This window comes from Acinonyx jubatus, chromosome B2 (assembly GCF_027475565.1).
Source record: "Acinonyx jubatus isolate Ajub_Pintada_27869175 chromosome B2, VMU_Ajub_asm_v1.0, whole genome shotgun sequence".
In the NCBI taxonomy this organism is placed as follows: Eukaryota; Metazoa; Chordata; class Mammalia; order Carnivora; family Felidae; genus Acinonyx; species Acinonyx jubatus.
The window spans coordinates 3,009,565-3,033,140 of record NC_069385.1 but is presented as its reverse complement, the minus strand read 5'-3'; the positions used below and the strand labels follow the sequence as shown (position 1 = coordinate 3,033,140).

At 55.2% G+C, this 23,576-nt stretch overlaps 1 protein-coding gene and 1 long non-coding RNA gene across 2 annotated transcripts; both read right to left on the bottom strand.

The window, feature by feature from the left end:
* Positions 1-4,624: 4,624 nt before the first annotated feature.
* On the bottom strand, positions 4,625-5,974 carry LOC113598590 (uncharacterized). The gene is made up of 3 exons (XR_003419197.2): positions 5,642-5,974; positions 5,059-5,465; positions 4,625-4,965 (listed from the first exon to the last, which is right to left on the bottom strand). It is a non-coding gene; the product is annotated as an uncharacterized LOC113598590 (long non-coding RNA).
* A 1,465-nt stretch (positions 5,975-7,439) lies between these two features.
* SFT2D1 (SFT2 domain containing 1) lies at positions 7,440-23,341 on the bottom strand. Its single transcript, XM_027056483.2, has 8 exons — positions 23,186-23,341; positions 17,220-17,306; positions 16,362-16,444; positions 15,108-15,189; positions 12,978-13,013; positions 11,231-11,289; positions 9,533-9,562; positions 7,440-7,950 (listed from the first exon to the last, which is right to left on the bottom strand). The coding sequence occupies exons 1-8, from the start codon at positions 23,246-23,248 to the stop codon at positions 7,911-7,913; spliced, it is 480 nt and encodes a 159-aa protein (XP_026912284.2). The 5' UTR covers positions 23,249-23,341; the 3' UTR covers positions 7,440-7,910.
* Positions 23,342-23,576: the final 235 nt, after the last annotated feature.

The window sequence follows — 23,576 nt, the reverse complement described above, 5'->3', positions numbered from 1 at the left end:
CGGCGCCCTGGAAGGAGACGGGCGGCTCTCAGTCGCGGGGGCGCGGGGGCGGGGGGGGGGGGCCCGGGGCGTCCCCGCGGGTGGCCGGGCTCGGCGCCGCGTGCCCCCCGCCGCACCCACCTGCGTCCGGCCGCGGCATCGCCGGCTCGCTCACGTCCCGGCTCCCGGGGCCCTCCCCTCGCTCGGGGACAGTCACCGGCCGCCCGAGCCCGGCCCGGGCGGGGACGCGCCAGCAGGAGGAGCCGAGCGTCTGGCTGGTGTCACGACCCGACTGTTGCGTGCGACCGGCCACGGAGCCGGAGCCGGACGGCGTGGGGCGGGACCGGGCGGGACCGGCCTCCCCCGTCGGCCCCCACCACCCACAAGACTCAATCAACCCCGGGGCGGAGGCGGGAGGGCCGGCTGGGTCCCGAGTCCTGGGCGGAGTCCCTGCCGCTTGGAGGGAAAGTCCTGGACAACCGCTTGGCGCCTTTAAGAGGGTGGGAGTTGGGCCGCGGGGTCACCCGCCAGGCCAGGCTGCCGGCCCGCGCCCTGGTGTCAGAGGGGAAGGCCGGCCGCCCTCGATGGCGCTGGGGAAAAGGCATCTCGGGGGATCCTCTTAGTTCCCCCTTTTACAATGCTGATGCCACTGCTGAAAGGCGGTCCCCTGAAATTCGAGCCCTAGCTTTATCAACGGGCAAAACAGGCCCGTGTCAGCGATGCCATGACAATGACAGAGGAAACGGTGCACACGGAGGGATTCCTGGGCGCAGAGCAATGTACTTACTGCTGTAACGGTGGTTCAAGCGAGTGACACATCGTGACTGTCATCCCATATTCGAGGAGGAGACCTGGAGAGACCTCCCTCCGACGTTCAGATGAGTGATGACGTCACACGGCGACGCATCACAAGTCAAGGCACCACTCAAGGAGAATTATCCCCCAGGAAACACTCTTCCATAGGAGGTGCTTTCAGGCCTAACCGGGGACGGGACCAGGTTGTGCGGCTATGGCCCAGGTCAGCCGAAAGCATTCAAGTGTGGGTGAACTCCAAGTGCGCTGGGCCAGTGGCCGCCCCCCCCCCCCCACCCCAGCAGCACCTTCCGGCCGTGAGGGCACTGGCCGCGTCCCTGTCCCTCCTGCCCCCGTGTCAGGGCACCAGGCAAGAGCGGAACTCGGTCGGTGGCCAGAGCCCTTCTCCCCACAGCTGGGGGTGGAGAAGGGGGCTGAGGTCCCATAATCTCCACCTGCAACCGAAAACCACATCTACATACGTGTTCTCCACAACATGTGCAAACGCGGCTTCAAGACAGGCGTCGTTCTCTCAAACGTTCTCCCCATCCTGCCGGCGCCTCAAGGTTAGCCTCCCACTGCCCGCTGCTCAGAGGCCGGGATGTTTGAGGCAGGTTGGGTCATAAATCTCTGCCGCAGGTGCTGAACGCGCCTGTGTGTTTTATTCCAAGTTTCTGTATTTCTAGGTGGATGCGGGACCGGGTAGGTTAGTGGTGCAGCGGGTGGACAGCATCCCGCCGCGAGAGCCCGGGTTGGAGGGCAGGCGGACACAGTGAAGACAGGAGAGGACGGGGGCACAGGAGGACTCGGAGGGGAAGGTGACACACAGGAAAAGCAGCAAACTGGATCCTCCCGAGACTGGAGCATGGGTCCCAGATGCCCAGTGGCTGCAGTGGCATCCGTGACGGGGTCCTGATTCCTAAGTCCCGCAGGACAGTCGCAGGTGAGCAGGCGGAGCTGGCGATCCCATAATCGCCTGCCTGTGTGGCTTCTGTCACCATTTCCCTTCGGCTAGGAACTGGGGGCGGAGTGGGATGGAGGAGAGGAGACGATCCCAGCAACAGAATTCCAGACACACCACATCTGAGCCAGCACCTTGAGGAAGCGAAGGAAAGTCCTGGGCAAGGGTGAGGGGCTATTAGCCACGCCCACATCCACAGTAGCAGAGATTGGGCATCTTCCTCCAAGAAGAGACAGTGAGATTCGTCAGACCGCTGCACACGTCGGACGAGACTGTCCCTGGGATCCTCCAGAACCCCCACATCCTGTCCCAGCCCAGAAGCATGGGGACTTGGGAAGCTGGAAGTCTCTGCCTGACCTCCGAGGAGAAAGTGAGTGCCGGGCGCCTGCCATCGCGTCACCTGCCCAGGTCAGAAGGGCGCTCCTCTCCTGTCTTTCCTCAAAGGCCCGGTAAGCACCCCTGCCGGGGGCGACAACTTCCGGTACCTGGTGGTGGGCTACTGGCCCCGGAGCGGCAGAGGAGTGAGTGTCCCCCACAGGACTCTGCTCTTCAGACTCCGCTCAAGCATCCAGATGACAGCATCCCTGCTCCCTGCCAGCCACCTCCTCTACTCGAACCCTTCGGCCCCTGGGAAACTGGAGGCTGGAAAGAGTGGCCTGGCCTGGCGGTGACCGTGGGAGAGCAGCGCGCATCACCTGCACTGTCGCGGCCCGCTGGCTGTTACAGAATCCGTTACAGTCTGTGTGGTTGAATCGAGCCGCTGGTGACAGTTACCAGGAAGGAAAACCACACTAGGACAGCCAGCCAAACTTCCCTCCAGAATTGGGGGCGCGACAGAAAAGCAACTACAGTCAAGAAGTGACAGCCAGCTGTAACTTGGTCATTTGCGTGGGATTTTGCGTGCTGGGCCCAGAACCCAACAGTGGGGCTGTAGCTACGTGTGAAACAGGAAAACAGGAGGACCAGAATCCTGGGATCGGGTTATCAGTTTCACACTGTATTCCTGGGGTCTCCGGACTCTAAAACCCATGAGTATGTTTCATCTGGAGGTCACAAAAGTTACCTCAACTATAAGCTGGTCGATTTGCAAGGTCAGTTACGCAAAAGCCCATATACGTACTCAGAACTGTCCGTATTTTTTGCCTGTGCTGTCTCACTTTCCAATTACGTCGATGTTCCTTTTGTTTTTTGTTTTTTTTTTAAATTTTTTTTTCAACGTTTTTTATTTATTTTGGGGACAGAGAGAGACAGAGCATGAACGGGGGAGGGGGAGAGAGAGAGGGAGACACAGCATCGGAAACAGGCTCCAGGCTCTGAGCTGTCAGCACAGAGCCCGACACGGGGCTTGAACTCACGGACCGCGAGATCGTGACCTGGCTGAAGTCGGACGCTTAACCGACTGTGCCACCCAGGCGCCCCTCGATGCTCCTTTTTGAAACATTACACTTGGCACACTGTCACATCAGCGTCAGGTGCACAGCACAGCGATTCGACCCGTCTGTGGGGGATGCTGTGCTCACGAGCGTCGCTATCACCTGTCACCAGACGATGCCGTGACATTTGTTTGATTTTCAGATTCTGAACAAACGCGAACATGGTGTGGTCCACCATTTGAGAATTCATGGTCATTTTTTCTCCCACTGTTGTATCAGAGTTAAGTGTAGGAACGCGGACTTTTTGTTATGACAACCCTTGAAACTGTTTCCAGGACAAACAAAGACGTAAGCAGAAAATATTTAAATCACCAAAATAAAGAAGCAAGACGATATCCAGGCCCCACTAAAATCAGCACAAGTGCTGTGCAGGTTTGAAGGGAAGGGAAAACCGTGCAGCCTGCGGGATGCTGAGCCTGCTCTGTGGGAGGCTGGGGTCCCACGGGGATCCCCCCAAATCCTGAGTACAGACACACTGCGCTCACCAGCTCATCCCCACGGAGGCTGCTAATTGAGGCAGCACCGGCGATCACACCATGGTGCCCGGAAACCAGTCGCTATTTTAAGAAAGTTCCTTTTTCTCACGAACTCATCAGTGTCTCGGCTTTACCTCGGTATGACGACTTCAGCGCACGTTCAGAAAAATGTCCAAAGGCAAAGAGATCGATGCCCTGCTTTTCCAAATCACACCTTCTTCCCACATGCTGTGCTTTGTTCCCGTGTTTTGACTCAAATGACTTCACGCGAGGGGGCGGTAAATCGTCCAACAGCCAGAACCAACATGGAGTCTGAATTTTAAACCGCAAGAGGTCTCCTTCTGGCTGTTAGAATCCTCGTGGACCCCTGAGACACAGACAACTTGGTCGATAACCAGAAATACGTCCATTCCTTCTTCTCACAGTGGTCTGTTACCGTGAGAGGGTCTGGGGGTAGAAAACATTCAGGAACCTGTTCAGACACTGTTTGCTTTAGAGTCCTTCTCCCCAACGCTAACATAATGATCCACTTTATCTGGATTTTGCTCCACTCAAACCTCACGAGCTTTAGGAGAGAAGAACCAGAAGGACCTGTGTTTTATGGACGACCGACGAAGATTTCCCCAGGAGCTTCACGACCAGCCACAAGGAGACCTGCCGGGTCAGGGAGGCCCCAGAGCCCTCTCCCCTCGCTGCCGTGGGGCCTCAACGCCTCCCTGACACTCCGAGGACCCGCTTCTGTTTTTACGGCCTCTCTGGATGTTAACCTCAGTAGAAATTCCAAGTGACTTAAAAAACGTGTATTAACACATCTAAAAATGACAACAAACTCGTGACATTAACAATACACCCATTACGTTGGGGCGCCCGGCTGGCTCAGTAAGAAGAACACATGGCTCTCGATCTCGCGGTTGTGAGTTCAAGCCCCACATCGGGTGTAGACATGAGTAAAAAAATAAACTGAAAAACGAACAATACACCCATCACGTTAACATGTTTTTAATGAAAAATAACGGTATTTGCTAAAACCAACAAATCAGAGATGAGGGGTGGGCTCCGTCCTGCCGGGTTCTCGTGTGATCACGCGTCCACAGCCCCGTGACTCCGCCGTGCGTTCATGGTAGCACGAGTGGACGCACAGGGTCTTGGGATTAGCGCCAAAGCGGGCCCCGGCAGGGTGTCCGGGACCCCACTTTGAGAATCGCCACACTGCCTGCCGTGTTGCACCAGGAACCCGCCGCTCGGGATGGTGAGCCACAATGGTGGCTAGGAGGTGAGCTGCTTTGAAAGCGAGACTTCACACGTGGCTCTTTCTTGCAACAGCCTGGAAAAGCCCGAAGCAAATCAGAACAGGACGGTGTGGGGAGAAAAGACACAGGCTTCCCTTAAAACGATAGGCCTGAAGCTTACACCGCACCTCTTCCTTGCCGCGTTCGGCCTTGCAGAGATGCGCAGTGGCATTTCAGAGGACCGTGGACACCCCGAAGGCTGGTTCACACACCGGGAGGTGACGGAATAGTTGGAGACTCACGGAACCGTTTGCTTGGCCTTGCCCTCTGGGGACAGCCCTTTGCCAAGGTCCCCGAAGGATCCCGGTGGTCACCGTCGCACGCAGGTTACCCAACCCCCCAGCCCTGTCACTGCGGCCGTGACGTGAGCAGCACGCACAGCCCCGCGCTGCAGCAGCGCGGGGTGAGCTCACGCGGACTCATGCTCCGGGAGCCGTCAGGTGGGGCCCGGTGACGTGCAAGGTCGCACAGAGAAGTGTGTTAAGAGCGGCCTTCCCTCAGTGTGCATCTCGGGCCGGCTCTGCCCCCGCGCGTCCTATCAAGCAAATAAACGATCTTCTATCAAGCAAATAAAGTATCTTCAGACGGCAGCGGGGTGGGGGTCCCAGAGGGGAGGACGCAGCCCGGGCGCGCACGGCCACGCGGACGTGGAGCCCCCCCAAGCTCTCTGCAGTGACCGAGCGGCCGACAATCCCGGCCAGGGTGACCCACGCCGGCTCATGCCCCTCTTCGGTTCAGCCAGAAGGCCCTTCTCTGCTTACGCCCGTCGATTTTAATGTTTGGGGACCCCTATGCGGGGCCAACAGCCACTGCACCTGCCAGGCCGATCTGCTCTCAGGGAGGCGGAGGCGCTGGCCCCACACATGCCCGCCGGTCCCCCCCCCCCCCCCCCCAGCGCTGGTGGAGCCGGGGGGACGTAAGCCCTGAGAACAGGAGGGGCGGCAGGGGGCACCGGGGTGACCTTCCCAAGGACAGGGCCCCGCCCACACACCCTGACCTGCACTCTCTGGGGTCATAAGGAGACTCCCCCGTACCTTTCACCCCCCCCCCCAGCCAGGGCCCCGCCCCGTCCACTCACCCTGCGGGCTGTGGCACCCCGCAGGTGTCCCCCCTCCCCCTGCAGGGCCCGGCTGTCATCCGCGGGGGGGCGGGTCCTGTCCAGCGAGCGAGGAAGTTAACAAGATGCACCTCACCTCGTCCGGTCCTTCTCCACCACCCCGCCCCCCACCCGCACGTGCCCGGGGGACGCCCGCCACCTCTGCCGCCTGGGCCGGGACAGGGGGGCCACCCGGGAAGCCCGGCAGCTCCAGGCAAGGCAGCGCCCGCGCCATCTCGGTGGGCGGACCGACCGGGCTTCTGCTCCGTCCCGAGGCTGAGCCTGCACCTCCACAGCAGGAATGTCGCCCGAAGTTCTGTGTTCCGTCCCGGGACCCTGTGCACGAACACGGCAACGGGGCCACGTCACCGTACCGCCACCCCAACGGGGGCCGCCGGCTCAAGGCTGATCCTCCTGGGGCCGCAGACGGACTCTCTGTGGCTACCGTCATCTACCGACACCGAGAATAACCCACTTCTCTGAGCTCCACGCCTCCAGGTCACACCCCGGCCCCTCGGCGGGCCTCCTGCACAGCCCGCTTCCCGTGTGGTACACACCACACCCCCCTCCCCTCCCTCCCTGCTCTGCACGCACCTCTGCCCGCGGCGCAGCGAGCTGTCCTCTCCGCCCTCCCACGGTGTCCTGTGACTCTCTGTAACCACAACCGCCACGGGACTGGGACCTCTTGGGGGGCCGGGGGAGGTGTCAGGCGGTCGCCTGTCACCGCCGCCTGGTGCCGTGTTCCCACCCTGACCTGCGGTATCCTTTAGGGCGTGGGGCCTGGGCCTGGCCTCGCTCCCCACCGCCAGCCTTCCCCAGTCGAGCTCCGATCTGCCCTGTCCCCCCCCCGGCAAAGGCCGGGGAATGTTTTCGGGGTTAACCACTGAAGAGCTAACCCTCCCACCACCCGTCTGAGCCCACATCGTTATCAAGGATCGCCACACCAAGGCCAAGGGCCGTGCTGGCCCTTCCCCTGTGCTGCTGGCTATGGATCTGACCACGGATCCACACGTGGGGTGGGGGTGGGGGAACAACCTCAGAACAGGAGTGGGGGGCTGGGCTTCACCCACCCACCCCCAACCATTCTTCCAGCGCAGGGGTGAAAGCAGCTTCCTGCTGGGGCTGCCTCACCTACCCTCACCTACCCGACTTGCCCCGTGGACACTCCTCACACCTCTGGAACCGTCCCCCACGCCCCACCCTCCTCCTCAACTTTCTGGTGTGTTTTTCGGTCTGGATGACACCCTCTTCCCTGCCGTCACCATCACAGTCCTGTGATCTTGTGCAAATGTTCACAGCATTGTTAGGACAGAGACTGTCTCTCATTCATTTTTCTACAGAAACACTGTGTCGTGCCAGAACTCCATCAGTGTGCCCCCCACCTAAAACGTTATAAATTTGATCCAGAAAATATTCTTTGTCCAAGTGTGGATTTATTTCAAAATTGTCAAGATTTATATATTATTTTATTACATATGATAAGCAATTTTTAGCTTAAAGTAAAAACTTTCACATTTAAGGTGTTTTTTAAAAAAAAGATACTTTAAAAACAGACATTTTTAAAAGAGCTTGCGGCACAGTCTTAAATATTCACATCTTAGATGCTGCTTAGAAAAGGTTAAAAAACCAGGGACAAAAATCATTTACAATTGGCAGAGATTAAAAGCTCCTAATCTGCGGGGAGAGCATGTTAGCGACACATCATGAATTTCACGTTACGAGTGTTTAACAGTTTAATCAAGCGTGGCCTTTCCGCCAGCACACAAAACGGTCACGATGGTCACGGCAGCTGTAGGGGGAGTGATTACTGCATCGGGAAAGGCGTACTTCACCAAAAACACAACATCAGTCCTTCCAATGCTCTTTTCAAAGAATTTCTCATTTTCAACTTAAGAGAGAAGAGCAGCATTTAATTACCGCATCCCTGGTTGGGGGGAAAAAAGAGGGAAAACAATATAATAACCTGCCTCAGGAGCAAACGTGGACAACACATTCCCGCCAAGAGACAGACACGTGAGGACCTTTTACAAGAGAACTCAGTGAAGCCATCAAAACATTTTCTAACTAAAACTCTGCTGAGTATCACTTGAAATCAGGAACTGAAATTTCAAAATAATGTTTTAACGTCTGAAATGGCATTTATTTTAGGAAATCTTTTCCAGCACACATGCTAATCTTAATGTAAAGAAATAAACATAAATACCAAAAATAACCTGACAAAAGAACCAAGTTTTAAAACAACCAGCTGGATTTTAAAAAGCAAAACGTGTATGACGAATCCTCAGAATTCAAAAAAAATAAAATTCACAAGACTTCGCCCTTCACATTTTCTTTCCAAAACAGTTTGTTTGAACTACCACTTGATGCTTTTATGCATTTAAAATTACTATTTGTATACGGATTGTTAAAAGCATGCACCAGTCAGGGCACCTGGCTGGCTCAGTCAGAAGAACATGAGACTTTGGACCTCGGGGTTAGGAACTTGAGCCCCACACTGGGTGTAGGGATTTTTTAAAAAAAACCTTACTAAATAAAAAAATTAAGGAAAGCACTCACCAGGGGACTAGAGCTGTGTGAGCAGATTCTATATGCTGCCCTCAAAGGCAGAGGGTTAAGCACTTTCTAGTAGCCTGGCCACGGCTTTGAACTCAGTCTTACAGGGGTGGTTATCACTTCTAGGTGACCTGTCCTCTTGCTGAGAAACGGCACGACATCTCCCAGCTGGGGCCCCGAGGACAGGCGAGCTACCTATGGTCCCCCTGCTGGACAGCCTGCCCACCTGGGTTGACCCCGTACAGGCACTCATCAGAAAGAATCATCCATTTGAGATGAATAAAAATCGTATTTCTACAGTTTCCTTCATTGTTCACGTTAGGCATACGAGTTTGCTGTTTTTCATATGTAACCTGTTCCCAAATTTCACCCAGAAGCAAAGTGGTGCCTCAACAGAGTACTTTTCTGAACCGGTCAGGTTTAAGGTTATAATTAGGTTTTTCCCTCCACAACTAAATTAGTACATTTCTCTGAAAAAAATGCAAGAGAATGGTAGTTACTCTTGACACATAAAATAAATATGTTTCTACTGGCTTCAAACAAACACCGATGTATCAGACCTCAGTTTCTCACTAACTTCCTGTTTTTTTGTTTTTAATGTGGAATTTTGTTTTACTGGTGTCTGTCCTTCCCATTTACCGAGTATTTGCAGTCAGGGAAGGATCAGGAATCTGTCGTCAAAATTTCCTAACTGTAAATGTTTAATTGGTAAAAACAGGAGGTTCCAACCTGGTTGCTACACATGTTCTGAATGGTTTTGCTTTATACGGCAAACTTCTATTGATCTGATTTAAAAAGTAAATAAAGTAAATGGGGGGGGGGCATGCGGAGAGAAAGTCTACGAAAAACAGCTTTTTACATCATATTTGAATGTGCATATCCTAAAATTCACGTAGCTGTGTCAAGATCAGCAGAGGACCAGAAATGACAAGATGGAATTTGAACAGTCTCACCTTGCATACGGGATGTACGACAGGCTGTACCTGCAAGAGAAATTCAAAGATGCGGAGACGATCCAGACACCTGCCGCTCTTCTTCATGCCGAGGGGCCACACTCCAACACCGTAACAAACAAAGCTGCACGATACTGTGCAGTAACCCTCAAAGCACAGCCCCAGACCAGTAACGGCAGCTTCAGCCGGGAACTTGTTAAATGGGCAAGTGATTGTTCCCCGCCCCCCGCCTCCCGAACAAGAAACTCTGTGTTTTCAGGAGCCATCTGTGGGACTCGACCGCCCGCTACAGTCTGGGCCTGTTCCGGTAAGAAGGTCACCCTTTTAAGTCTTTTCGATCAAGAGAGTAAAGCGAGAATAAACGGCATTCCCCTTCAGGGATACATCAACCATCACGTACAGATGATGCCACAAAATGCAACCTCTTACAGAAAAAGGCCAAGGCACGGGATTTACATCTTCCCACGGTTCCCCGAACAAGAGTGAAGCCATGCACAGAGAAGCACAGGTAACACCCGTCGAGGCCGCGACCAGCGGAGGGGAACAGGGCGCAAGGAAAGACTGATCTCGCAGGGGCGACGTCAAGAGAGGCTGAAGGCCACAAGCCCAGGCAGGGTGGCCTGACCCCTGCAGGGAGCGCACGAACTAAGCTCTGAAGAAGGAAAACCCTCTGACAGATACTGGATCTGGGACAAACACGGAGGCGTGTGAGGAGGGGCACAACCAACCCGATCACACACTCACTGCAGCCCAGACCCTAAACAGGCTTCCCGGAGGAGGGGAGCATGTGGCCAGGAGGGAAGGGCGAGGCCGAATACTCGGAGGCACAGGTCACCACAGGCAACGGGAAGGCCGAGAAGCGGGATTTGCAACCACGGGCAGTTGACTCTGTGGAACCACGTGGGTTTGAACTCATTGGGTCCACTTAAATGTGGATTTCTTTTTTTCCCCCAATAAATACAACTGGGAAATTTTTTGGCTGGAGATCTGCACCATTTTGAAAAAACCTGGCAGATGAAGCCCGCGGCCGAGGAATACCAAAAAGAATTAAGGAATAGGTATTATCGTAAGCCCACACTACGGGACACATACAGAAAATGCGTATTAATCGACTGTTTCTGTAACTGGCGAAGCTTCAACAGTAGGCTCTTGGTAGTTAAGTTCTGGGGCAAAGGTCATACACAGATTTCCCGCGGTGGGGGTTGGTGCCCCTCGTGCCGAAGGTCAACTGTATTCACTGACGATTCAGATGGGACGTGCCAGATCTCACAGGGCCACGTTCAGCAGAGGGAATTCTCCGTTACAACCATCGGGCAACACGGAGCAAAGAGCCAGTATTCTCCCGGGCTTCTCCCTGACATGGCCTCGCTCGTACACGTCCATCTGGTATTCCCTACATGTGCTGTCGTTTCTTTCTCATACGAGGAAGAAGAAGTAAGGGCATCATTGTGCAACAGCACCCCACCCCCCACTGGTGCGTCCCCACCCCTCCCCAGTCGCCACCGAGCGACGTGTGGGTCCCACGGGACACTGCAAATCGCACTCATCTGACCTCTCAGGAGGTCCGTCCCCTCCAGGGCACATGCTTCGAACCATCACACGAAAGGCTAGACGTTCCCAGGCTCAAAGGCTCCATAAGAAAATGCTTATCGAGACTTAGGGCATTTGAAGTTTCTCACCAGCCTAAGCAAGACTTACCAGGTCATCGACAAGAACTGCAATATGCAGAACAACAAGGCCAGGCCCTTCTTGTGCCACTAACAACAGCAAAAACAGACAAACAGCAAGTTAGGAATCTTTAAAAACATTTTTCTCAAACAGGTTTCAATTCCTCCCCTTCGAAAATGCAGACAGCTTCATTTACGTTATTAAGTTTTACTGTGACAAATTTGAGACTCGGTAGATCCAAACTTTAAATCTCCATGAAGCATCTTTCCTTTCTAAAGTCTCCGTATCAATTTAGACGCTGGGAAATACAGGGCACCGGGTGAGTGTCCCCGAAGTAACCGCGCGAGGCTGCACGCGCCGGTGCTCTCCGGCCAGCTCCCCAAGTCGACGCCACCTTCACTAAAATCAACCCTGAAGACCCCACGGAGCTATCCGATCTCTGTCCTGGGTGGGATGTGCACCCTTTACTCCTTTCTCTCTTGCTCCTGGAGTTATTTTTTGAAGAAAAACGGCATTTTACCGTGATCTTCTAGAATAACGTAAAATTAACAGTTTCGGTTTTAAAATGGCCTGTTTTTAGAATTCCTTGTTCATTTTTATTTTTGCTTACTTCTTTATTCATTTTAACTTACTGCCTATAAATAAATAGGCTGTTAGACCAAGGCCAAAACTCAATGTTCCATACAGATATGCAAATACTGTTTAATTAAGAACATTCTTTTAGGGGCGCCCGGGTGGCTCAGTCGGTTAAGCCTCTGACTTCGGCTCAGGTCATGATCTCACGGTTTGTGGGTTCGAGCCCTGAGTCAGGCTCTGGGCTGACAGCTCAGAGTCTGGAGCCTGCTTTGGATTCTGTGTCTTCCTCTCTGCCCCACCCCCGCTCGTGCTCATGCTCTCTCTCAAAAATAAACAAACATGAAAAAAACTAAAGAATATTCTTTCAGTCATCATTGAGAAATGAGGTGTGAGAATTGTCACACAATTAAAGCTCAGTCCATTTTGACAGAATATTTCTAGAACATATATGCTACTGTTTCTTTTTTTTTTTAATGTGTAGTTTTCTCGATAGCTCACGAACCACCTCAAATCCCTAAGTAGATGGGGGGGGTGGCAAATAAATAAAGGGAATAAAGACTCAGGAGCACTGGAAAGTGTGCTGAACTTCAGGCTAATGAAGAGCTGTTCACCTTAACAGTAACAGGTATACTGAAGTTCTTTTGCCCGCCCGCCCTTTTTTTTTTAAGCGATTTTACATCTTCTTAAAAATTAATTAATTAAAGTAACCTCTGCACCCAACGTGGGGCTCGAAGTCGCAACCCCAAGATCAAGTCGCACGCTCTTCCGACCAGGCCGGCCGGGCGCCCCCTTCTGCTAATTTGTTTTGGTTTGTTTTCTTGCCCTTTCTTATTAGTTTTGACATCTTGCGACTCGAAACGCACTCCCTCATCAGCGGCCTCCTCTCTGCCGCAGGGGATAGGATGGCCCGGCTCGCGAGCACCGCAGACGAGAGCAGACAGACCCCAGCAGGAGCCCCTGGGAGCCCAGGAGCCGTCAGGGTCAGGTCAGTGTGCTCCAGAGGCAAGCAGGAGCCCGCCTGTGTTGGATGGCGGGGTTCATCGCGAGTGTAGCCACTAAGCTCATGTCACGATACACAATGTTAGGGACACCCAACCTCTGTGGGCTTCAAGAAGCAGACTTTGAGCTCCTTTGGGACAGCAGGATGAGCATGACGGTGAGGGGCCAGTTAGCAGAAAGCAGGCGCAGCTGACATACTTACCCAAAGAGCAGCGCACAATGTAAGTATGAAACACAACTATAGGAAAGGAAAGAAAAAATTGCAAATGTGAGTCCTTTCAAAACCTTAAAAAAAATCATAAACTAATCTGCATCATTTGCATGCATAATAAAACTACAGGACAAGATCAGAGCCGCGGCCAAGTCTAGCCGCGTTCCACACTGCGTGCCAAGTTCATCCTCCCCTCGAGTCCGTGACTGCAGTGTTCCCAGGCAAACTGGAAGCTCCTAGTGAACAATCCGTTGATCAAATCAACGGAAAGGACGTTTGAGGAATGGCTTAGTGATATCAGCTGTTCTTTTAATTTGATCTTCAATTTTTCCAATTCTTGTATAATTAACATCTATGTTCTATTAGTTTCAGGTGTACAACGGAGGGACTCAACCCTTCTACACATGACTCCGTGCTCGTCACGACACCCACCCTCTTAATCCCAGACAACAGCCGTTCTTACGCACGCTTGTGTTCGTGTCTGGTAACACAAAATCGCCGACAGAGAGCTTAGTATGACCGGGGACGCCCAGTAATTCTACTTTACTTAACTCTACAGAAGGAATCTACTGTAATGATTTCCATGCAGAAGATGACAGCACCACTCCACATCCCTGGGTCCCCCAAGGGGCAGGTGACAGCAACAGTGACAAGCAGGAGGCTGGCGGACAGAGAGCCCTAGGCTTTGACGCTTCGAGTGTTAAATCAGTCATTCGGTCCAGACTCCAGTAATCTTCTCTTGAAAATGAGGACGCTGTCTATCCACATGCTCTGAAGGGCTCCGGCAATGAACGAAGCAGAACTGGTCTGTGACGTGCTTGAGGTGGGGGCTGGCACTGAGGAGACGCCACGTGAGTGGCCGGATGGGCGCACGGCCATCATCAGGCAAAATTTTACGTGAGCAGCAAATGAGACCACACAGAACAGTCAGGTGGACATGCTGACTGGAGTCATCACCGAAGTTGTGTCATATAAATACTTAACGGTCTCTTCTGGGAAATGGTCTACATTTCTAAATGTTTGCACAGCCTTCTCCACTTGATGCTTATACACGACTAAGACGGGTTCCAGGAGACTCTACGCAAAGCCAGTCTCCAAAAAATCCTAGTAAAATATAAACTTCTCACGGTCTAATAGCATGAGATAACTTCCCAGTAACCTAGACAAAGTTGAGTGTTAATGTATCGCTGTACATGCTAACACACGAAATTCTAACTGGAAAAATCGGAAATACGGTCCTACACTAGGACGACAGTGAAAAAGGACACGAACGAGAAGTTAGTCTGAAACAGGTGTTCCCTCTGGTAACGAGGTGGGAGGAGACACACATTATGGTTGAGAATGAGCTGCGTCTAGAAGCTTAGCACTGGTTACAAGGACAAACCGGCCGATACGACTGACCTTACACTCCACAACGTGTGTTAAAGAGGCAAGAGGAAGCCGCCAGAGACACAGACGAACACGCTGGGAGCCGGGGGCTCAGTGCACACAGGGACACTCGAGTTCCTCGGCCCGGGGCCCCAAAACGTCAGCCGAGAGCCCAAAATGTGCGACGTGAAAACGGTTACCCGCCCCTCACCCGGTTCACAGATAAAGAGAACGCCAAGTGTAGGGTGACAACCTGGCAGCCGTGCACAGTCCGGTGACAGGGACCCGGCACACTCACAGGTCCGGCCACAGAAGCCACGCTGTTGGGAGTACAAACGGTGACACGGGAAGGCACCAAAGCCAGACGACCGGCTATGTCAGTTGAGCCCAGCGTCCCCGAGAGGACTCCAGTGGCCCCGGAGGAGACCTGTACTCCAGCCCCACCTCCCCGAGAGCACACACATCCGGTAAGAGGCGCTCTGCGGGGCTTGGAAACAGCGTTCAAGCACCTCCCAGCTCCGCTTTGAACCCACGGAGCTCCGGAGCACGTGCAACAGAAGGCGGGATTTACCGAGTCGGCCAATTAGGCAATGCTGTACCATCTACCTCCTGCAGACACACAGGCTTAGGGATGTGAGGATGACATACAGGCAGTGAGAGAAACAGAAGAGTCCAGACAGAAGGGCGGGCGACCATCTGCAAAGCAGTAACGCAAGACACGTCCAAACGCTTGAATTGTCAGTGTTTACTTACAAGCATGATGATTGTTGCAAGCAATCTTGTCGTTTCAAACATTTTCTTCAGCTGCTTCACGGGTCCCATTAAAAAGCACGTACTATTTGAAACAAACAGGAGCAGAGATGAATCTATAATTTGTCTGGCCATATAAACAAAAATGCTTTCAAGAAAAGACATCCCATGCTGGTTTACGAATACAAATTTCTCACTAAATCACTTATATTTTTCTTTAATATTAAAAGGAAACCTTTGTTTTTTTTAAAACTTGTTTATTTAAGTAAGCTCTAGGCCCAACGTGGGGCGTGAACTCACGACTCCGAGATCAAGAGTCACGTGCTCTACGGACTGAGCCAGCCAGGGGCCCTAAAAGGAAACCTTAGTTTCCTATGACACACATAAATGCCTTTTTACAAATTACTGGCGGTCGGAGGGATCCTGAACTCACAGGTGACCTGCTTCCAATCTGTGCCAACTCAGTCACTACCCTTCCTCATTTCCGCCCGTGACGGGCCAGAGCGATGAACGATGCCCTCCGGACACAGGTCCGTTTAAAGCCCCGGACAGCGGCAACACATACACGTGCTGAGCTGGGCTCTGCTCAGACCAGAGCCTGGAAGGGAAGGCCTGCAGGCACAAGCCCAGGAAAGCGGGCTGAGCTTGGCCTCAGCTCACACAGCTTCACGTGACTACCTCTGATCCAGAAAGTTCCGGAGGAGACAGAAGGTCACCTGGGAAAGCTAACTCCTGCCTCTGACACCTACTTCAACAGATCTCCAAACACCCAAACATGCACCAAAGATCCTCAGACAGGAATTTGCGAAAGCCCGATCCGAAATGCCACTGGGCTCGCTGGTGCTCGCCACCATTAAGGCCGGATCTTCGGGCTGGTCGGCTGGAGGGCCGGTCCTTTCTCTCACTAAGACGAGGCTTCACAAGCAGGGAGCGGGGCTCTGGAGGACGGTCTGGTGGGAAGTGCGCCTGGTCACCTCAACTGGGCACACCCCCGGGGTAGGGACTCACCCAGCTCCAAGGATCACACACTGGGGTAACGGAGAGAAACACCCGGCAAGTGCCCCAAATGCTGGCTCCCCCTGCCCACCCCACTCCGCCGCGCCGCTGGCCCACGGCAGGGAACGATAAACGTTTCCTGCGCGAACATCAACTGTGCAGCTACAGAAGAAGACCCTAGCAGGAAGTGCTCACCGGGAAGGAAGACTGCGATGGCAACAGCAACCCAAACGACCCGAAGAGCCCGGCTTCTACACGTACCTGGCCAGCGCGGCGATGTTTCCGAGCGTGTAAAACACTGCGAAAAGCTTGATGCCCCCGGGAAGCCACAGTAATCCAGTTCCCTGAGTTAAGACAGATTTTAAAATCATGACACCACCGGGACAGCTTGAAACACAAACGTGCTACGTATGATCGTTACATAATATGCAGTTTAAGCATAAATGCACCAATGCAGACTTTTTGCAGCTTTAAAAAGGCAGTTAACTTTCCTTGTCATCGACTCTGAGCCTTCTGCCTGTTTTGCGGGTCGGTGCGCACAACTTAGCGGTAACACAACCTCCCCTGCGCACGTGAGTCAACCTCACTCTTACGTCAACAGGCCTGGTAAACGGCAAGTTAAACAAAGTAGTTAAGGCATCTCGATTCCTGACCCTACAGCTCTTTACACACATGGGTTTTCTTAAAAAAAATGATTTTCGGGGCGCCTGGGGGGCTCAGTCGGTTGAGCGTCCACCTTCAACTCAGGTCATGGTGTCACGGTTTGTGAGTTTGAGCCCCGTGTCAGGCTCTGTGCTGACAGCCCCGAGCCTGGAGCCTGTTTGGGATTCTGTGTCTCCCTCGCTCTCTGCCCCTCCCCCGTTCATGCTCTGTCTCTCTCTGTCTCAAAAATAAATCAACATTAAAAAAAAATTTTTTTTTAAATTATTTTCACAGCCCCTAAACCCCATGAAATGTGAACGCCTCCCTGTCCTGATCTCCTCGCCCCTATTTCAGGCGACATACATCCCGTGGAAACAGACTCACTGCGATCGACTACAGGCTGCTCGCTGCCACTACACGGGGTCATCGGTCTGACAAAAAGTAAAAGCGATCGGGCAACACGAAGCTTTAACTCACAAGGATAGAGAAGAGAATGCCGCACACGAAGCAGATCGCAAACCACTTCAACCTGGTGTTGAAACTAAGGGACGAGGCATCCAGGACCTTCAAGAGGAAGGGAGATCAGAACACGTTCTTAACCTGCTATGAACCAATCTGATTCTTTATGCTGAATTATGGCCCAGTTTCATTTTGACCCATACGGGGAATCGGTCTTATGCTGCACATGGTCGGGCCTTGGAGAAGAGCCACAGTCCACGGCTGCCAAGGGAGATGTGAACATCACCTGGGACTCACATGGTCCTGAGAAGCCGAGAGCCCTGCCCAGGTGTGAGAGCAGCTGTGACAGCAGCCCTGGGCTCCCGGTTCTCCAGGGCCTTACCTGGGCGGGACGCCAGGCGCACATGGACGTGGACCAGTGGACACAGCGTATGATGCGTGTTATAAAATACTCAGTGCTTAAAGAAACAAGACAAGCGGACTGTGGACTGATGATGCGGAGACGGTCCCGGCACGCAGGGATCACCGCCTCCCCGCATCCCCGCCGGAGGTCGCATACGGCAGGCTCCCTGATGCAGAGCCCGAGACAGGGATCTGGAACACGAACTGCTCTCAGGAGAAACCCTGTAGAAAGTCGGGGGGCTGGATGGGGACGGGGGACCTGATGTGGCGTCGGCTGGAGTTCAGCCCCGGCCTGCAGCGTCACCCCGCACCTCAGTGTCACTTCTGCCTCGAGGCAGGGGGCCAGCCTTCCGGAACCCACCTCCCGTCCGCCGGTCCCTGGCTGGGGGCAAAGTGGGGTGACTGCAGGATATCCAGGGTGAGCTGCTGGGAGGTGGGTACACCCGCCCCGTGACGGGGACCTGGGCAGCCAGCAGGGGTGATCATTTCCATGCGTTATACAAGTTCACTTAAAACCAACTCAGGAAAGCCCTCACCCATTATTAAAAACACATTACTGGAAAGATCATTTATGCTAGAGCAAGAACATTCCTGTATGCTGTGCAAATTCTGACCAAACGGTGAGGGAAGAGAGCGGCAGTGACCCCGCTCCTGACACACTGATGGGGGGCGGGGCCAACACACTCTTGCAACTTCTGTCCCAGTGAGGCTGGGGCAGGACAAGAGTGGCTGCCTCAAGAAACTAGAAACAGATCTTGAGAACTCATGTATCAACATGTCATTTCTGACTTAGGTTACCGTTACCGTATATACTCAAAAATGAGACACGCTTAGTATGTATTCTCGAGAATAATGAAGCAAAACCAGAAAGTTTTATATGCGAAAGCTCAAAATACCTTTGGCTACATTCCTTACCTCGACAGGTTAGTCTGGGAGTCCTTATGCAGCATGAAAAGTAGATAAAAATAACTAAATAAAGATTGTAAATGTAACACACATCACTTTTTAACACATTTAAGAAAGGTTTTTTCAAAAATTTGCTTTAATTCCCATTCTTGCTTCCAGCAACGTCCCGTTTACAGAATCGCTCCACTGTACGTGCAGGCCAGACCGGCCGTGAAAACATCCGAACCTCATGGGACCAGAAGGGCGCCCGCCAACAGTGTCCCTGCTACACAGAGCACAACAAAGCCCAGAGGTGGAGCACGACACGTGCAGGGCAGGGTCCTCCGTGAGCCCGACTTCCGAACGGTCAGGGTGAGGACACCGTGATGCGGGCGCGTGTCGTTTGCACTTTCTCTACAAGTTTAACTCACCCCACTGTTGCTCTCCTGTCTGCTCAGCTATTTGCACAACAGGAGGCGTCTCCCCCTGTTACCACTTCCACGGGGTGATCTTAAAACCGAAACCGAAACGAGTTATTTCTATTGGTAAATACAGAATACTCAACCCGCGAGCAAAGACCGGTCTTGGGCTCAGCGTAAAGAGCTGAAGGTGAGCCGACGGCGAACACAGGCAACAGGTGTCCAGCGACTCTCCTGAGTGGGATCGTCACCCCACATTCCCGGGCGCCCTGCGCCTGGCCCAGTCCCCTCCCCTGACTGGCAGGCTCATGCGTCAACGGCCACCCCTGCCCTCCCCACTCCTGTCACCTACTGCTCTCTGGTCATCCTCTCCCACTCGGGACCCCTGATCACAGGTCCCACCCTGCATCCCGGCAGAGTGTTGGATGCTTTCAGCACCCACCCGGACAGCCTGGCCTCCCTGCGCCTCGCCCCCTAGTCCCCGTGACCTCTGCCCTCCAGTGCACTCAGTGAGCCAGGCCACTCTCACCACCCGGAATCAGCCCACGTCCAAACTTCAAGCGGCAGCTGCCGGCCCCCGACGGTGGCCGCGCTGATTCAACTGCTCGTGTCCCGGCTGCACCGCGGCCTCTGGGTCCCCTTAGCCAGCCCCCCCCCCCCCCCGGTCCTCCTCCTCCCTTCTGTTCTGCGGAACTCCCACGCCATGCCGACTCAGGAGGGCCTTTGGAATCTCCCTCCCGCCGCACCCATCTGGCAAAATCCCACCGCGACTCCAGCCTGCCGTCCTCTTCCTCTGGGCGGTCCGACGGCAGGACGGGGGGCTCCCAGCCAGGTGCTCAGGCCATCGGCACCTTCCGGTGGGCCCTGCCTGCCCGGCAGCCTGACGTGACACAGCGATGTCTGTCTGCCTCTGGCTCCGTGGCCAGCTGACTGCTCAAACCTCCAGTCTTGCCCTGACACTTCCAGCGGGCAGCTCCCCGTCTTTCACAGGAAACGGAAACCATCAACACGCCCTCCCTCCACCGTTTGCCGCCGAACCGCCGCGCCGACCTCGAGAACCTCTCTCCTTTCCCTCGGATCACCACGGAGGTCGGTGCGCCCTGCCCTAGAGCCCAGCCCTCCACCTTCTCTGGGAACCTGCACTGTCAGCTCCGCACCCCCAAGAGCGCCCCGAGTTCTCTCCCTGAGACCATGTCTCTCCACCTGTCCCCGTGATTGGGCCTCTCCCATCTTGAAGAAAAAGCTCGCCTGATTTCCCTCCGGCCTCTGCTCATCCATTCCGCAAATACCTACGGAGTGCTCCCGGGTGCCAGCTCCACGGGCCGCTCAGGGTCTCGCCCTCCCTGCACCTGCGCCCCGCACCTGCTCCCTGACGTCAGGCTCCCGCGAGCCCTTTGCGTGCTGCTCCCTTGACAGTGAGTGGAGCCCCAGGCAGGGCCGAGTCCCTGGGGGAATGGCCCAGAGGGAAGCCAGCCCTTTCTGGATTCCAGCCTCCTGCTGCGTCTATCGCAGAAAGTGCTCCAAGGCAGGAAGTGCCCTCTCTCGTGGCCTAGTGCTTTAACCGGCTACTGGGGGCGGGAGACTGGGGGGGGGGGGGGGGGAGAAGATGACTTCAAACAAGCAAATGCCCAGCGAACAGAACAGCAGGGGCGGGATGTGCTGCAGGGGAAATCAGGCAGCTCCCAGGCTGGAGGGCAGGGAGGGCAGCAGCCAGAGCGGGTGGTCCTGCTGAAGGCCTCTGGGGACGTGCCTCGAACTCTGGCCTCCACCCTCCCCACCCTCAGCAGGATGATGGGGCAGTCCCAGATCTCAGATCCCTCCTCCACTGTCTGGCCACCTCCCCAGCCTGCCCTGAGCCAGTTCCATCAAGTCCTCCAACCCCGGCTCCTATGCGCCCGGCCACACTCAAGGGACACCACCCTAGGTATCACCAGCAGCTCCTGGCATCCTCCCCGCCCCCCCACCCCAGCCGTGCCCTGACCGGCCCGTTCCCCGCTGTCTGCACTCGCCAAGGGGGGCCCCATCTTCTCAAGAACCCCCCCGCCGGTCCTGATAACTAGGGGGTTCACTGCCACGCTCCTCCCTTCCTCAGCCCCAGAAACGCCTCCTCCAAGATCCTGCCATCACGCCAGGCCACCTGCTGCTGCTTCTCACTGTTGTCACTACCATCCCCTGGGTCACCCCCATCACTGCCCCATCACAACTCTTGCTCTTGTAAGGACTCTGCACGGGGCTCGCCACCATCCCCCCACTCCTGTCTGAACTCCTGGTGACTTCATCACTGCAGTAAGCCAGCTTCCAAACTCTAAGACTCTTGGTTTCTCGAGCGTCTCTCCTCCAAAGGTCAAATTCTGCACCTTACGTCAACCGAGCCCCTTCTCTCTGGCAATAAATACACCACGTGTCGACAATCTCCGTGACCTCAGTTTCAAGCGTCCTCCTTCCGATCACCAGCCCCTACCCTCCAGCACCCCCCGACCCCCACCCTGGCTGCCCTCCTATAATCACTCGGCCCTCTGTCCCTCTGACGCATTCACTGGGCAAAATGTGAACCCTGGTGAAATCCAACTCTGCCAGCCCTGCCCTGCCCTCCTGCTGCTGAACGTGACTCCCGCTTCAAATTCAGGACCACTGCCCACAGGTGGGGCCCTGTGCTGCGAACAGTCCCAACGCTGCCCCCCTCCATTCGTTTTCCTATTCTCTAACCAACCACTTCGCACCTCCTTGAACTTCAACGCTCACCCCCTCCAAACTTCCACCTGGCAACCTCATTTCCTGCTTCAGTGTGGACAGCTAAGGAGTCGGGGGAGAATCCTCTCCCGCTCTGAAGGCAGCACCTGGAGCTGTGCCACACGCTCTCCCCGCTCTCCTCCCGTCGCCCGCACACCAGCCTGCGTGAGCTGGCCAAGGCCGGCCCCTTCTCTTGTGCACACGTCCCATCTCCTGGGATTTTCCCAACCACTCCTGGACGGCACCCCAGCAACGATCCCTCTCTTGACTGCATCGTCAGCTTCCCCCTTTTCTGGACTATTCTCAACATCTCTCTCCCCTCTAGACTGTGGGCTCAAGAAAAGGGGCACTATCACCTCCCTGTCCCCAAGGCTTAGAGCGGCTCAGTACAACAGAACTTTCCGCCACGAGGTGTCCCACTCACGTACTGTCCTGTACAGCAGCCACTAACACGTGTGCCCCCTGAGCACCTGAAATGTGACCTGTGTGACTAAGAAAGAATTCCAAATTGTATTTAATTTTCACTAACGCAAATGTAAAAAACCACACGCAGCTCTGGGTCCTGTACTATATAGCACAGACGTGGGGCATAAGGTGGGGAACAAAAGAGTGGCTCGATCAATGAGTTGGGTGAGCCATTACTGCCCTAGTGGCATTTCTCACACTACCTACCGCTCGTGGATTCTTGTGTTGCCACTGTGATTGGCCCAACTGGTCACAGCGTCCCCTGAGAGCCGAGGCTTCTCCGCCAGCCCCTGAGCCCCCACAGACTAGCCTAGAACCCTGGCCACAAGAAGTGCTGAGTGAACACGACAAGGAAGGGAGATGGGAATGGAAAGGGACTAACAAACGACCCTCGGGCAGCACTATGGGGTTGTAAGTGCCCCACTCCCGGGACAGGCCAGTAACGGCTCGTCAGCATGCGCGCCACAGAAACACTTACAAAGCAGTTCCTTCTCCACTGCTATTTTTAACCCTCTCGCTAGAGGAAGTAACCCTCATCAAGCCTCCCGGCTCAGAGCGCAGAAGCAAAGGATGTTTTTGTTTTACGTTTAACCTTGTGGCAGGGGCTGGATGCCCTAACGGACAACTTCTAATTCCGCGTATTTCGCTTTTTCAACGACCTTCCCCGCCCCTCTCCTGCGTCCCTACTCCCAAAAGACACACGCACACACGCACTCCCAGCGCCTCGTCCGCCTCCACGGCGGACGCACGGGACTGTAAGCTCTGGGCTCGCTGCGGCTCGCAGGACAAAGCCGCTGCCCACCTGCTGGCGCTGCCCAGCCGGGTTCAGGGTCCAGGCCGAGCGCAGCAAACCCAGCGGAGCTGGGCTGAGAGCGGCTGGCTGATCCGGGGGCGCGAAGACGGGCAGCAGAGGGGCTCCCGAGGGTCAGAAGGCCAAAAGCGGGGCGTGGGGTGGGTCTCAAAGCGAGCCTCTGCAGACGCCACGAAAACCGGGGAGGCTCCCCAGAGTCTCCCCGGGAGGCGGCGGAGTCGTCCCTCCGCAACGCGGCCCGCACAGGACCTCCCCCCCGCCCAGCCCGCTACCTGCGCCGTGAGGCCCTGCTCCTCGTCGTCCTGGCCGCTTAGGACCCGCCGCAGCTTCTCCATGGCCCTGCTCCGCCGCCGCCCTGGCAGCTCCCGCTTGCCGGCCCCCCGTGCCCTGCCGGAACCCGGAACCAGGAAGCCGGAACCCAAAACCCCACGGGACCGGAAGTCCGGGCCGCCCGCTTCCGGCGCGCCCGCGCGGCCCCCCCGCCGCTATCTAGCAGCGCGCACATGCGCGCCGGCGCCCGTCTGGCGGGGGTCGGGGTCCGCGCCTGCGAGCGGCGGGCGTGGGCGTCGCGGCCGTCGCTTCCCTCCCCTTCCCTTCCCGCCGGCCAGCCTGGCGGTGGCGGTGACCACCCCCCTCGGACCGCGGCGGGCGCCGCCTCCCTTC